General features: G+C 53.4%; 5 protein-coding genes across 5 annotated transcripts; 3 read left to right on the top strand and 2 right to left on the bottom strand.

Moving 5' to 3' along the window:
- Positions 1-1,038: 1,038 nt before the first annotated feature.
- CABS01_14279 (uncharacterized protein) lies at positions 1,039-1,457 on the top strand (the record flags this gene model as incomplete). The annotated part of the gene is made up of 2 exons (XM_060547619.1): positions 1,039-1,364; positions 1,433-1,457. The coding sequence occupies 2 exons, from the start codon at positions 1,039-1,041 to the stop codon at positions 1,455-1,457; spliced, it is 351 nt and encodes a 116-aa protein (XP_060393518.1).
- A 1,123-nt stretch (positions 1,458-2,580) lies between these two features.
- CABS01_14278 (uncharacterized protein) lies at positions 2,581-3,642 on the top strand (the record flags this gene model as incomplete). The annotated part of the gene is made up of 1 exon (XM_060547618.1): positions 2,581-3,642. One exon carries the CDS (start codon positions 2,581-2,583, stop codon positions 3,640-3,642), a length of 1,062 nt encoding a protein of 353 aa, XP_060393517.1.
- Positions 3,643-6,012: 2,370 nt separating this feature from the next.
- Positions 6,013-6,657, bottom strand: CABS01_14277 (uncharacterized protein; the record flags this gene model as incomplete). Its single annotated transcript, XM_060547617.1, has 2 exons — positions 6,013-6,429; positions 6,547-6,657. 2 exons carry the CDS (start codon positions 6,655-6,657, stop codon positions 6,013-6,015), a joined length of 528 nt encoding a protein of 175 aa, XP_060393516.1.
- A 1,093-nt stretch (positions 6,658-7,750) lies between these two features.
- On the top strand, positions 7,751-8,634 carry CABS01_14276 (uncharacterized protein; the record flags this gene model as incomplete). Its single annotated transcript, XM_060547616.1, has 3 exons — positions 7,751-7,822; positions 7,985-8,110; positions 8,365-8,634. 3 exons carry the CDS (start codon positions 7,751-7,753, stop codon positions 8,632-8,634), a joined length of 468 nt encoding a protein of 155 aa, XP_060393515.1.
- Positions 8,635-11,904: 3,270 nt separating this feature from the next.
- CABS01_14275 (uncharacterized protein) lies at positions 11,905-12,502 on the bottom strand (the record flags this gene model as incomplete). The annotated part of the gene is made up of 2 exons (XM_060547615.1): positions 11,905-12,168; positions 12,344-12,502. The coding sequence occupies 2 exons, from the start codon at positions 12,500-12,502 to the stop codon at positions 11,905-11,907; spliced, it is 423 nt and encodes a 140-aa protein (XP_060393514.1).
- Between the last annotated feature and the right edge of the window lie 263 nt (positions 12,503-12,765).

Genomic DNA, 12,765 nt, shown 5'->3' with positions numbered 1-12,765 from the left:
GCAATGCGACAACGCCCCCTTGGAGTCTGAGCTCGCAGGCAGTCTCTGCAAGCTTGCTTTTGCGACGGGTGACCTGCTCCTGAACACAATGAGTTCCCCGCCGCCGCGACACGACGTCTGTTCTGTACGAATCTATTCAACGACCAAGAGGATACAGGTCGCCGAGCCGCCACTACTCCGTACCGATCGTAGTCTATTCCGTACATATGTACGTACGGATACAATGATCCATCAACCACTGTGGATATGTCAGCAGTAGGTACTCCGTACCCCGCCGCCGTCCAGGTCTGTCACTGGAACAGCTTGCGACATTCTCTCTCCACTGGCAAGACATGCCCCGAATCGCTCACAACAACTCCAGCTCAGCCCGCGTAGCTTCGTTGCCAAATAGTTGCCGGTCACACTAGACTAGAACCCCCTTTGCTGCGGTGAATTAGTAGCCATGTGGGATGGCCGCCACCATGGGAGGTTGCGCCGTCCTACAATTTACCAGACCCAGATCTCGGCGAAGCAAAGTCCCGTCTCGTCTGGTGGACCGTCTGGACTCCACGGCCGCCGACTTACACGGGTGACGGCCGAACCTCGATCAGGGCCAGGGCCAGTCCAGCTTGTCTTTCCCTGTCATGCGGATGCCCAGAATTCATGTTGGGCTGAACGACAGGGGTGTGGTCTTTTTAGCTCCCCCTCCCCCTTGTTGGCGCCATTTCCAGAAAAATCGACCCCAAATGTTGGTCTCCATTCGAATGTGCAATAGGCGCCAACACGCGACGAAGCAAGTCAAGAGTCCGAACTACCTAGCACAATGGAGTTGGAATGCGAGCAAGTTGGCGCTTTGCTTGTCACATTCGAGGTCGCATCCCCGTTGTTGCTTGACTACACCGCCTTATTGGTATTCCCTCCAACGTCTCGTTTTCCGTCCCACCCAACGAAGCCCGCCTCTTATCAGAACCGCGCCCGGGCGGGATAATCCCTATACCAGTCATGGTGCAGCGGTGCTGACACTGTCAGTCGCCTCCTCGGCCAGTTAGAAAAGTCGGGATGGGAGAGACCAACAACACCTGTTGCCCACCCGACCCAGGCATGTCAAGTCAATTACATACTCTCAAGCATATGGATCATGATGACCGCATCTACAGAGTATCAGCGTTCATCAAGCCTGGAAAGTCGCTTTCTCCACCCGTGGGCGCATCCGTGGCCACCCCATCCGCGCCCGCTTCTGCAACACCGCTTAAGCTCAAAGCGTTTTCCCAGCTTGGAAGACGACCAGTCGGAGTTGTTAACCACACACCTATCGATGCGCCTTGCGGCAAATCTAAGCAAAGGCTTTTCGCCATCGTGACTATGCTAGAGCATTTGGGAACCTGGTTAGTGCAATTGTGTTTTCGGGGCTCTCTCGCTTATTTCACGAAGGAGGCTGACTGAGAATGAGAAGGCACTCTGAAAACGGGCCCTCCTAGGCGAGCTACTTTTGTTCCACGCGCAATCCCAGGATTTCGTCTTCGCACACCTCCTCTCTCGGTACACACCCTCACATCCACGACCCCTTCATCATCTCATTCCTTACAACCTTCTAAGCGGGACCAGATCTGGCGATACGGTTCAACTATCCCCATATTGTCTCGTCTCCCGCGACACGGCGCATCAAGCATCGTGTCTATATATATGATACTCTATCCTGCCCAGCTTGCACGCCAATCCTTCCACTCCACCGGCGCTCTGTTTTGGTCTATGATCCTCATAGATCCTTATCCATTCCCCTTGGATCTTAGGCCCCTCACGAAGGACTTCCTTTATCAAACTCAATCGACAACAAGGCTATTGTCTCCAGAAACACGGCGCATAAATATCCTCCGTTTGTCTCAACCCTCGTCCATTGCGATTTGCATCTGCCAAGCAAGGGAACGGCACCTCAACCCACCTCAACCCATTTCAGCTTGCAGCCCCTTGGACACTTCGGAATCGACCTGTTTGTAAGTCTGCTGTCATTTACAATTACCTACTGGGTGATACCGCTGCCAGTGATGCGTGGGAACCGTTCAAATTCGGCCGATGGTTTCAAAGCTTGCGGCGCAATGAGCCTCGCGTCACCCTAGCGCGCGGCATCCACTCGAAATAGCACCATAAAAGGGATCAAGCACTTACACGTCGATCATGTAGACAGACCTCCGCCAATCTCTCTCTCTCCCTCCCTCCTTCACTCAAGGCTCGCCCTCACTCTTATCCTCTCTTCGGCCACCCTCCTTGACACTCGCAAAGCAGTCGGTTCAGCCCGGATCATTATTCGGCAGCTTTCCCTCCTGACTTACGGCAGATGCGGCGGCCGAGGCCCACCTTCACATCCCCCTAGTCGCTTATGTCCAGCAGCGCCATTTCATTACTCGCAAGCCACTGTTAGGTCTTGGCCAGGGCCACCAGACACAGGCATACCCCAGACGTACAACCACCTGGCACCACACCGCATCCGAAGTCCATCGGCGAAGGTACCTCTACCTCTGCTGAAGGCTGACAGACCCCCTTTACGACCTTCCTCAAGCCTACACACTCACTTCCCATAATCAGCCGGCCTATCTTTAAGCAACCATGCCCGCTCTCACTCATGCTGAGCTTGCCTTGGGCGAGCCGCGTTCAACTGGTCGTTCTTACCACCACCTTTCTTTCTCTCATCTCTGCACTGGTCTTCTGATACTTACCGTCCTGGTCACCTTACGTTTGGTGGTATGTGGTGTTTTCTGGACTACGACGAGCAACAAGTCCAAAAAGTCTCAAGAACACGATCAACACGCCGAAAACCAGCTTGATTACTTGATCAATCAGCAACGGCTCCATCATCTCTTCGTCCAAGACGGGGCCTGGGTCATGGAAGAAAAGTCACGTGGGGTCAGCAGTAACACCCTAGTTGCTGGGGCTGAGTCGACTAGGAAGATCAGTCCGCAGGACGGTTTTATGAGGGGAAATGAGAAAGAGTCGGTTGAAGGTACAGAGAAGAGGAGTAGCGGCGATGTGATGTTTGCGGACCACATCCTTCGAATGGGCAAAGCTGCGGGTCAACCTTCCGCCCAGTTCATGTTGTCGAGACCTCCGCAGCCTCCTCCTCTCACGCCCCCGGAACTTTCGCCATCGGTTTTCACCTATGATGAGCGCAGAAGGAGCTTCACCAGTGGTGTGTCTGAGCTAGATGCATCGTTTTTCGAGCAGCCAAACCCTGACTATATGTCATCAACATCAACCGGCGCTTCGACAGCAACGCAGGAGGCGCAAACTACCAGGTCCTCCCCAGCACCCCGCAGGAGATCTTACACCAAGATGCTCCCCATTGGAATCCCTTCTCAGCCATCGGCTACAATACTTGACGATGAAGCCGGCATGGTCTTTTCCCCTTCGTCGTACCCACCTACTTCACCTCTACTTCCCGGGCCTCCCCCTATCTACGGTGAAATCCGTTATGACGAAGCCACTAAGCAAGAGATTGTCGTGCGAGGCGAGATCATCTCCTCTATGGACGGATCGGGGGCCGGGTGGAAGAGGCATACGAGAGTCTACGGAGGCGGTGTTTGCCTTGCCTGCGCAGCATCCGGTGACGATAGTCATCACCATGGCGGCTTTTACGGAGAGAACGTCCTGCCAGAAGAGAAGCGCTACTGAAAAACGAAACAAAAACGGCCTTGAGATGAGTCGAAACGAAAGAAGAGAGTGGTCTAATTAGGGTCGATGATACCATTGGGACGGGTCCTTTTCCTCTGGGACGTAAAGTGGCGATAGACGCAAGCGGCGCTTCATCAGCATCACGGCAGCGGCACAAAATGGGTTTGGTATACCATCTCATCGGGGAGGTCTCTTCTTTTCATCCAACATTCTACAGCATATTTTACTGTCAACTCTTGATTTCATTCTAACATTATGGTCTTGGGGCTTGTCTGTTCGGTATGTTGTTGAACGCTATCTTGTTACATCTTGGCTTATCGGGTAGTCTGGAGAATGGAAGAAAGGGGGTTTTCATTGGAGAAAGGGGGCATGTACTGGTGGACGGATGGGTTCGAGATTTTCCTTCTTTTTTTCCTTCTTACAATTTCACGCTTCACGATGTTTATGAGTTGACGATGATTACGATGCCAATACCAACGTTCGGTTGGTGTTGCAACTGCTGAGTGTTTTCTTGTGTTTGTATTGTGGAAAAAGATGAGAGAGCATGTATGTAGCTGAGATCAAGAGATTCGGCGTATGAGTGTGTATCTAGGTATTCAGACGTATGTATCTAAGCCGAGAGGCGAATCCGGAATAAGTGTATCTTACTTTTGCTGTATCTACGTCCTCGCGTAGTCCCAAGTCTGAATAGTGAGCTGTCTCGCAGTCGAAACTATACTGCATAATCTGAAAGGCTAATGACCATTCGGGAGGGAAGTCTGGGGTATCAGTTGGTTTCTAGACCAACTGTTCTGAAAGTCTATCAACAATCCAAGGGTCTCAACGGGGTGTCTTCGGAGAGAGTCTCGATGTGGACACTATCAAATCACTTGAGCCTCATGCGAAGCACCACCTGGGGAATAGCTTGCTCCAAATAGCTCTCCGAGAGACAGAGATCAAAGTGGATGAGAAGTTCGGGCAGGTGATGAAAGGCAGCCAGCGAGCCATCTCTCCGCATACCTTTCCACATTCCGAATGAGATACTTTGGAATATCTAGCTTGGTTCTCGCCAAGAGACTGCGCCTGGTGTGGTTATTGATCTTCAGAGTCTCACGGGACTTTCGTTCGGGCAGCAAGTAGCCAAGACCACCACGCAGAGAGAAAGAGTCCTGTCAAGGTCTCTCGACGAGGCTTGTCGAGGTCAGGACGCTTTCAAAGTTCCTTTTCACCTCAGGCGCGGCGCTACGGAAGCTGATGTGAGAGAGCTCCATCTCATAGTCCGAGCCTCCTTTCCCGCCTCCGTTGCGGGACATGTCGCATCAGTGGGAGTTGCCTAGATGAGATTGACCGAGTCAACTCGAGATGTCTCCATCAGTATTCGTACCCCTGAGGCTCCATCGCATCGCAACCCGAAGACGATCCATCAAGCTTCCTACCTTGCCCTCAGAACCCCCCCCCCCCCCCCCTGGGGCCGGGCAATACTGCGGGAACAGGCACGGGAACTAGGGGGTTCTTATTGGCTTCAGCTCGATTACTGAGATTGAGCTTGAGGATCAAATCCTTTAACCCAAAGTTCCGAGCGTTAGCTTCGATTCGGGGGGTGTTCGCGAGTCCACCTCGCAGGGCACCTCGCAGGCAAACAGGGCCATCGAACATTCTCATCCCTCCGGCCATGGCAGATCTTGCAACCTGATGTTTTCGTTCCCGAGAAGGCTGACCTGGTGAGGTTGCCTTCATGCTCATGTTTCTGCCTCCCCGTAGGATGGGAACGTGGGGTACGGAGACCAAAGTCCCAAATCAAGTAAGCGTCTGCGTCCGCGACTAAGTCTCCGACGACAAGAAGTCTCCGTGAGCTCACCCCGGCGGCTGCGATGAGGGGTTATGGCGAGGTTTGCTGCCGAGGACTGGGCCAAAAGTAATTGGCCATGTTTCGAAAAAGGACTCCCGCCTCGCCAGTCGAGCTTCCTCTCAATTGCGGCGGTGATCGCGTTTGGGATGCACTTGTACCTGGACAAGGTCGGTTGCGCCCACCACCCCCTCAAGAACTCTAATACCCTTGACCCTGTTCTGGGTCCCCATCCTTTCTTGTCGTCTTCTTCTTTATCTCACGTCATATTCGGGACATTCCAGAACAGCCAGACGAACCCCACCTGGCTAGAATGAACGGGATTCTCGAAAGGCGGCGGATCCTGTTAGGCTGCCGGTTCGTGGACTCGGTCCCCACTTTCCACGGTCCCGAGGGGGGGTGGGGAGGTCATGGGTAAACCGGGAAAGGCAGTTGAAAGTTGATACCGTTGTAGGCATCCGGCAACAGGCGAGAGTAGGCGACTGACCAGTTGCCGCTCGTCTGCAATGTGTCTGTATCTACGGCCGAGCTGCGCTGATTCCAGTTTACCCCTCCTTTATCGACGTGTGTGTGTATGCGTATGGCCTCTCGTTCTCCATGAGAGAAGCTCGCTCGCAGTTGCGATAACCTCCTCCAAGTGACGGCTGCCGTGTAACACCCACAACGCACAGATACACCGTTCTGTTGGGAATGGCGATGGTGGTTGCGCGTAGGATCTTGATCAGCGAACCCGCTGTGGGTTGTCTGGAGAAGCGAGGGGTGGGCGAGAGTCTCCCTCCATAGGGTAGCGGTGTATTGTCGTTCATGTTTGTTGCTCTAGACCGACCAACTGACACGTCGACACCCGCCATGCACGAAGAGCTCCTTCCACCGTGAGACACCATGCCCAGATGACAGCGCGGAGACTCGGCCAAGGTATGGCCAAGGGGACGAGCTGCAAGCTCAAGACGGAGATGGCGTTTCTGCGCATGAGCAGATCGTGAGATCACGCCTACGTCAGCTGCCTTGCTGCTTACCACCCTCTCTATCCTTGACTGTCACGCCTCGACAGCTAGACCTTGATACCGACCTCCGCACACCTGAAAGGTGCCATCGAAGCCTAGTGATCTTCTACAAATTTTACTGAGCTTGGACGTGAGCACAGTCCTGACCTCATCGAAGGATTCCGTGGGAATCTGATATAGGGTCATTCTCAAGGTTGAATGATGCCCAAACGTGTTGGTAAGTTGCCAGGTAACAACAATCGGGAGGATGCTATACCCTGGGTAGAGTGAGTTCTAGGAAGAGAGAGCCGCAGGATCCGTCATCAGAAGCCGCCGGGGTAGCTTATTGGTTTGCTATACGAAGTTTGATAGAAATAATAGTTGATTGGCTGATGAGCAGCCGTCGAAGCAGAGCTAGCAAGGAGACGAACAACAGGCGACACAATCTTACTCTCCGAGGATCTCAGCCCTATGACATGTCCAGGCTGGGCATGCAGGCGTGTTCCCTCATAGGCTCCTAGGTTCAGCGAGAGGGGTTGGCCGCCGAAGAGGACCTTGGCTAAACCTATCTTTATGTCGTTCGATAATTGCCGCAGTCCAGGCCTCAGCATGATCAGAGGTGATTGGAAGTGACCGTATAGGGCCCATTATCCGTGTGGATACATAAACGATCGGTAAGACTCAGAAACAGGGTCACTGCTTTTCTTCTCGAGCCAAAATCCACACTCCCACGCTTTCAGATGACACATTTTTGCACATTTCATTCGGTTTGCCGGCAAAGCTGATGTTTGTCATACCTCGTGGAGGATGTTCGAGAACGTATCAGGTTCTCTATACCAAGAAGGTCTTGACACCTAAGAGCTGACCATATTGTTCGAATATTCCACTTGGTGACTCGGTTGTCCATCTCCCGATTCAGACAGTAGGCTGACCTTTGTTCCAGCATGATAGCACATCTTTATCACTCTCGGTGCGCTCTTTTCCCAGTGCTCACGCACAATCGCGATTTCTGCCGTATCAGGCGGTCGTAACGGATTCACAATGCTTGCCTAGAGAATGTCAATCAGTGCTTGCACAACGCAAGTGAGATGACGCCTTCAAAACACTTGAAACAGAATTGCTCTGCCTTGTCGGTGCCCCGATGTGTCGAGCATAGATGCCGTCAACTGGCAACAATGGAAACAAGAGCGACATAAAATCATCGGTCCAGTGCCGTTCACTAAGGTACTCGGCTGTGTAGAGCGAACGCTGTCACATCCCGGGCCAACGATTTTCGAGGACCGTCTGCTCCTACGTCCAAATGTGCTTGAGATTCCTCAACAGACCACGGGTCTGTCTACCGCTGGAGATCCCGCACAACTCCTACTCGATGGTGAGGCATCCGTTGTGACTGTTTGGAACCTTGGGAAAACAGAATATCAGAATGCGCTGAAGTATGACTGAAGCCATCTGTCGAACTACGCTATGTTGTCAGCGAGGTTTCAGGCCGGTCATCTCTCGTTGGACGGGCATAATATGCTTGAATCGGGAATAGCAACATCCACAGTCGAGTGACGAAAAGCTTGCTTCTTTCTGTAGCATACATGATACTGGTGCCGGCTCCGCGGCTATCAGTTTCATCGTTGACGCGCCTCGTGGCGCTTCAACTTACCGCCACCAAGTATGTCTGGCTCCTCGGCGGCAAAAACGCAATGACACGCGAGACCCTCCAAGTCCTGTACTTTGCGCGCTTGTTGGAACAAAGATCTTTGATCGCCTCAACTTAAGATACCGTAGAGGCGCCATCTTGCCCAATCAGAAATCTCTCGTCCGGATAGTAGAGTCTTGGCCATGAACAAAGGGGTAACTGTAGGGCGTCATGAACCACGACAGCGGGGTACGGAAACGCCATGCAGAGAAAGCCGCTACATATAGGGTTTACATGCTGTCGTCGACTTGCTCAGCACCAATCACAATATTATAGTTGCGGTCACCTCCAGCGGTTACGGGCCCAAGCAGTTGGGCCAACGATCGATGGGTGGAAAGGTGGAGGGCTGGCAATCGACTGACTGGAGCCACGTTGACGATCTCCAGGCGTGCAGATCCGTTCTTGACGAGGTGTTACTGTGTTCTAAGCGCTCGCCGAGAAAGGACTTGCAGAATGCATCATGCAGGCGGCCGACTGCGGGCAAACCATTGCAATGAGCCATAGGTCCGGATCCCATCTTGTCTCCCGGAATTCTTCCCCGCAGAGGTCGGCCGGCGTGAACCCCTCGCAAAGTTCATTTCGCGAGGGATTTCCCTGCTACCTCGAGGTCGATGGACACGATGTCCAACAGTGCCACACATCGACATCATGTAACTCAGACCTTGCGATGTGATCAAGCGTGGCCAAACCCGAACTTCAATGTATTCATTCGCACTTATAAGGAAATGATCAAAGGGCGCCTGATAGGTAGTGGTGACAGCAATCGTCGGGCTTAATACTCCGGCGGATCGCGGCGGCAGGTTCAAGGGCCCATCCCTTGAGAGCCGGCCTGCATGATGGGACGAACGGTGGAACGAGGCAAGGGTCGGTTTCCATTGCTCACGACAAAAGCCTTGGACAACCAAGTGGGCGGCGGGTAACTTCCAAAGCCATGCCATGCCATTTCTATGATTTTCCGTTCCTGCCAAAATCCCTCTATTCCCGCGAAGCCGGGAACGCCATATTCGCAGCGCGGGGTTCGGCTCCTGTCAGCAACGTGGGAAAGGATTGTGAATGAAATGAGGGTTTGGGATTGAATGGCTGGTGTGGCTTTGCGACTCGTGCAGGAAGAGCCACACATTCTTCCATCGCGTAATTTGCATCAGGGCAGACGCGTCTGCGGCGTCGCGGGGCCCGTATTTCTACAAAGCAATTTAACTCAAGGAGCGCCGGGAGGGGCTATAGCCGCGAACGCTAAGTTGGCACGTTAGCCACAGTCCGTCGTGTCTCGTTCAGCGCGGGCTGAACGGCATTCTCCTAAAGGCCTATGGAGTTGGGCCCTTTAGGACCCAAGTTATCGCCACCAAGAACCTGCCACGACTCCTTGGATATGACTCTGGAAGAAGGCCACCTTTCAGTATCGGAATGTGATGCGATGGCAGTTGGGCGCAACAATAGGCGGATGAGTTCAAAGTGTCTGAAGTTTGACACTGGGCAATTGAGACGAAAATGCTCTCGCGACAGGCTTGCCCTCGGGACCTTCCTTGCTGACAGTCACAGCCCGGAAGTGGGCCTATCCCGTTGAGATCCGTCAAGAATGTCACCTTGTGGTACTTTTCAGGAGGTTTGATGCCCACATCCTAGCGGGCGCACAGAACCGACAACGCCGTTGAGACTTGAAGTGTTCTTCTGCGGGTGTTGTCTCAGGTTCCTTGCCCCTTGCGGGAAACCTTGTAAGGTGTGGCCTCCCCTGGCATACATGGCCGAAAACAGAAGGGGATCAAGAGGCAGTGCGAGGGGAAAGTCTCCGTAAGAACCTGGGGTGGCCGGACGCTGTGGCAGACAGGTTCGTATCCATCAAGTTCGTGGGTCCATCTCATATAGGCCCCATCGTTGGCATCGTAGCCACTGTCCGCCTCCTTGTCCATTATTGTAGCTTGGTCCGGGCGGGCGACGGAGAATGAGGGCTCAACACGGCTTTTCAAGGTCTAGTTGGCTACGCCAGCGTGTTCCGCCTTGAGTGATTGACGAGAAAGCACGCTTGTCATCCCAGCTTCAGGACACCAGCTGGCACCGTGGAGTTGTAAAGGAACATATCGACTTTCCAGACATTTTCATGTTGATTGGGAACATTACTGCGAAGCTTCCCACCATGTTTGGGCTAACGGAAAAGTCATGGTGCAGAATGACGAGTCCAGCAGGTGGGAAGTGGGAGACACACTTGTGTCACCAGGCTGCCCGGTGGCGAGGAGCTATTCTGAGCGACGACTCGTTGCGTGATGGCGGGGTACCTCGGCATGTGGAGGTGTGTAGCGAAAGAAAGGCGGACAGGTGCCACGACGCCATGTACCGTGTTATCGAAGGAGGTGAAACAGGCTTCCCTAAGCTTTCTGATGGGAAACAGGGCCAACAGACAATGAGTTAGGGAGATGCTGGAAGCGAGACACGGAAACAGCTGATGTCGCTTGCCCCGATTGTCGTGCTTCTCAGAGAAACCAAGAGCGGACTACATCAGACCTTATGCCCCCTTGTTTGAGGGGAAAGAGCGGGAGGACCGGAGAGCCACAGGAGCGAGGAGAGACGCGCAATAGTAACGGGGCTATTCAGCCTCAGGCGAACAGATTACGGCGTATAGGATTGACCTCTTCTTTTTGCGTTTGCGAAGAAATGATGAACTACCGTTGAGTCGCTGATAATTAAGTTGGGAAGCCTTGGCGGGAGATGCGGCATCAGTGGAAAGTATCGTGTGGTGTACGGGGGAACCCCCTGGAGGAGGTCCAAGCAGTCAAAGCTTGCCATGGGGATGGAGGTGCCGCCGCCGTGTTGTCGGTGCCAATCTGCTTTCGTCCAGTGTGCGGCGAAGCGTTTTTTGTGCCGATGTCAATCATTCTCGAGCACGATCGTCTGTAGTAGCCACACGGCCTGATGAATGTGGTCGAAGTCATGGTCCCAATAGAGACAGAACCCAGGCATTCAACCCGCGGTCGGGATATCAATGGCCATCGAATCATCTCTAGATGGCAAAAGTGTTATTGTGTTTCCGAGGACGCCGAGACCAGGCCACCCAAATTGAAGGGTGGGGAGCTTGCCAGGGCCCGATCGGGTGCTGCTGCCGTTATGGCTGAAGGTGGTGAAGGATCGATCACCAGAGTCTTGTTCTAGTGTTGCAGCAAAAAAAGGCCACCTTGGCAATGTTTGAACGGCTGTCGATATCGTTGCTGATTGATGAGACGGCGTTTTGCGGTGGATTCCCCCAATGCCAGGTGGGCGAGCTTCGGCTCCGTGTTGATCAGCACAGAAATAGAATACCTAGACGGGAAAAGGTTGGGGTCCTCGCAAGGGATCTGGAGTCTTGGACACTGGCCAATGGTCGCCTGTTTGGATTGGATGGTTCTTGATGCAAGCTGGACCGAGACGTTATGCTATGGCGAGCATGTTCCATAAGGCCGGTATCGTAATTTTGACCAGAGGGAGGCATGGTGGCATGGAAGCATGTTCGACGTAGCGGTGCGAGCGAGAACGAGAGCTACACAGTAGACCCAATAGACGGGGAGACCAGCGATCCGGGCTCTAGCGAGAGTTTAGCCCCTGAAAACGGCCAGAACTTGGAGAATGGTGGGTGGCACACTACTGTGGTAGGTAGAGTGGTGAGTGGATGGTGCGTGATGGTGCTTTGCATTGACGTGCGGTTTTGTGGTAGTGTAGTAGTGGTGTAGTACCAGAGGCACAAGATGTATCCGTAGGTACTTTTCGGCACCTTGAGTTGAGGGTTCCGGTCAAGAGCAGTATCACGATGAGACTGTTGCTGATGCAGTGATGGAGTCGATGGGGTTGATACTCGCTTGTGCTCTAGCTGAAAGCTGGAACAGACGACGGGAGGAGGAGTAGAAGTCATTCCTCTTGGACATGGCGATGGCGAAAATCGATGCCAAAGCCAGAGCCAGAGCCAGAGCCCAAAGCAAGGCAATGTTGTGTCGCAAGGGGAAGGGGGAAAAGAGATTCCCATCAGATGGGACGGAATGCCAGAGGCGGTTGTTGTCTTGGATGGATGTCTTGGATCGTGTTGGATGGTGAGCGGGTGATGGTCTCCGTGATGGCGCGGGAGTCTGAGCGAGTGCCGGGGCGAAGGGCCGTGGAATGATGATGCTCCAGCTCGAAGGATTAGTGCTGCGAACCTTCCGGTCCACCGCCCTTGGGGCCCAAGGTCCTTGGGATTGGGTCACTCACTGGGTGTGATGGAGGGTGGTGGTTGGTGGTGGTGGTGGTGTTGTGTGTCTGTAGGTTTGATTCGATGCTGGACATGATGGACGCATCGCACTGCTGCATGAGCTGTGCACATATGGCTTGGATGCTTGGGCCAGAATCTGGAAACAGGTGCAATGACATTTGCAGAGCAGAAATGTGAATTGTGAACAGTTAACAAGAAGCAGCCGCAGCTACTCACCTACAGGCAGAAGGCGATGGTGACAGAATCCAGTGATGTGCAGGATGCAGCAGCCAGAAACGCGAGGCCCGCAACAGCTCTCGGATGCAGTTGGAACTTGCAGCTGGCAGAGGATGCGAGGAACTCTACGGAGTATCCGTATCTAAGGTACCTTACTACACTGTCAAACAGTAAGGTACATACAGGTACGCAGGACTCCGTAGAC

Source organism: Colletotrichum abscissum (genome assembly GCF_030869225.1).
Source record: "Colletotrichum abscissum strain IMI 504890 chromosome Unknown Scaffold_52.1, whole genome shotgun sequence".
Classification (NCBI taxonomy): domain Eukaryota; kingdom Fungi; phylum Ascomycota; class Sordariomycetes; order Glomerellales; family Glomerellaceae; genus Colletotrichum; species Colletotrichum abscissum.
Note: the sequence above shows the minus strand (reverse complement) of the source record. Positions and strands in the feature narration are given on the sequence as shown.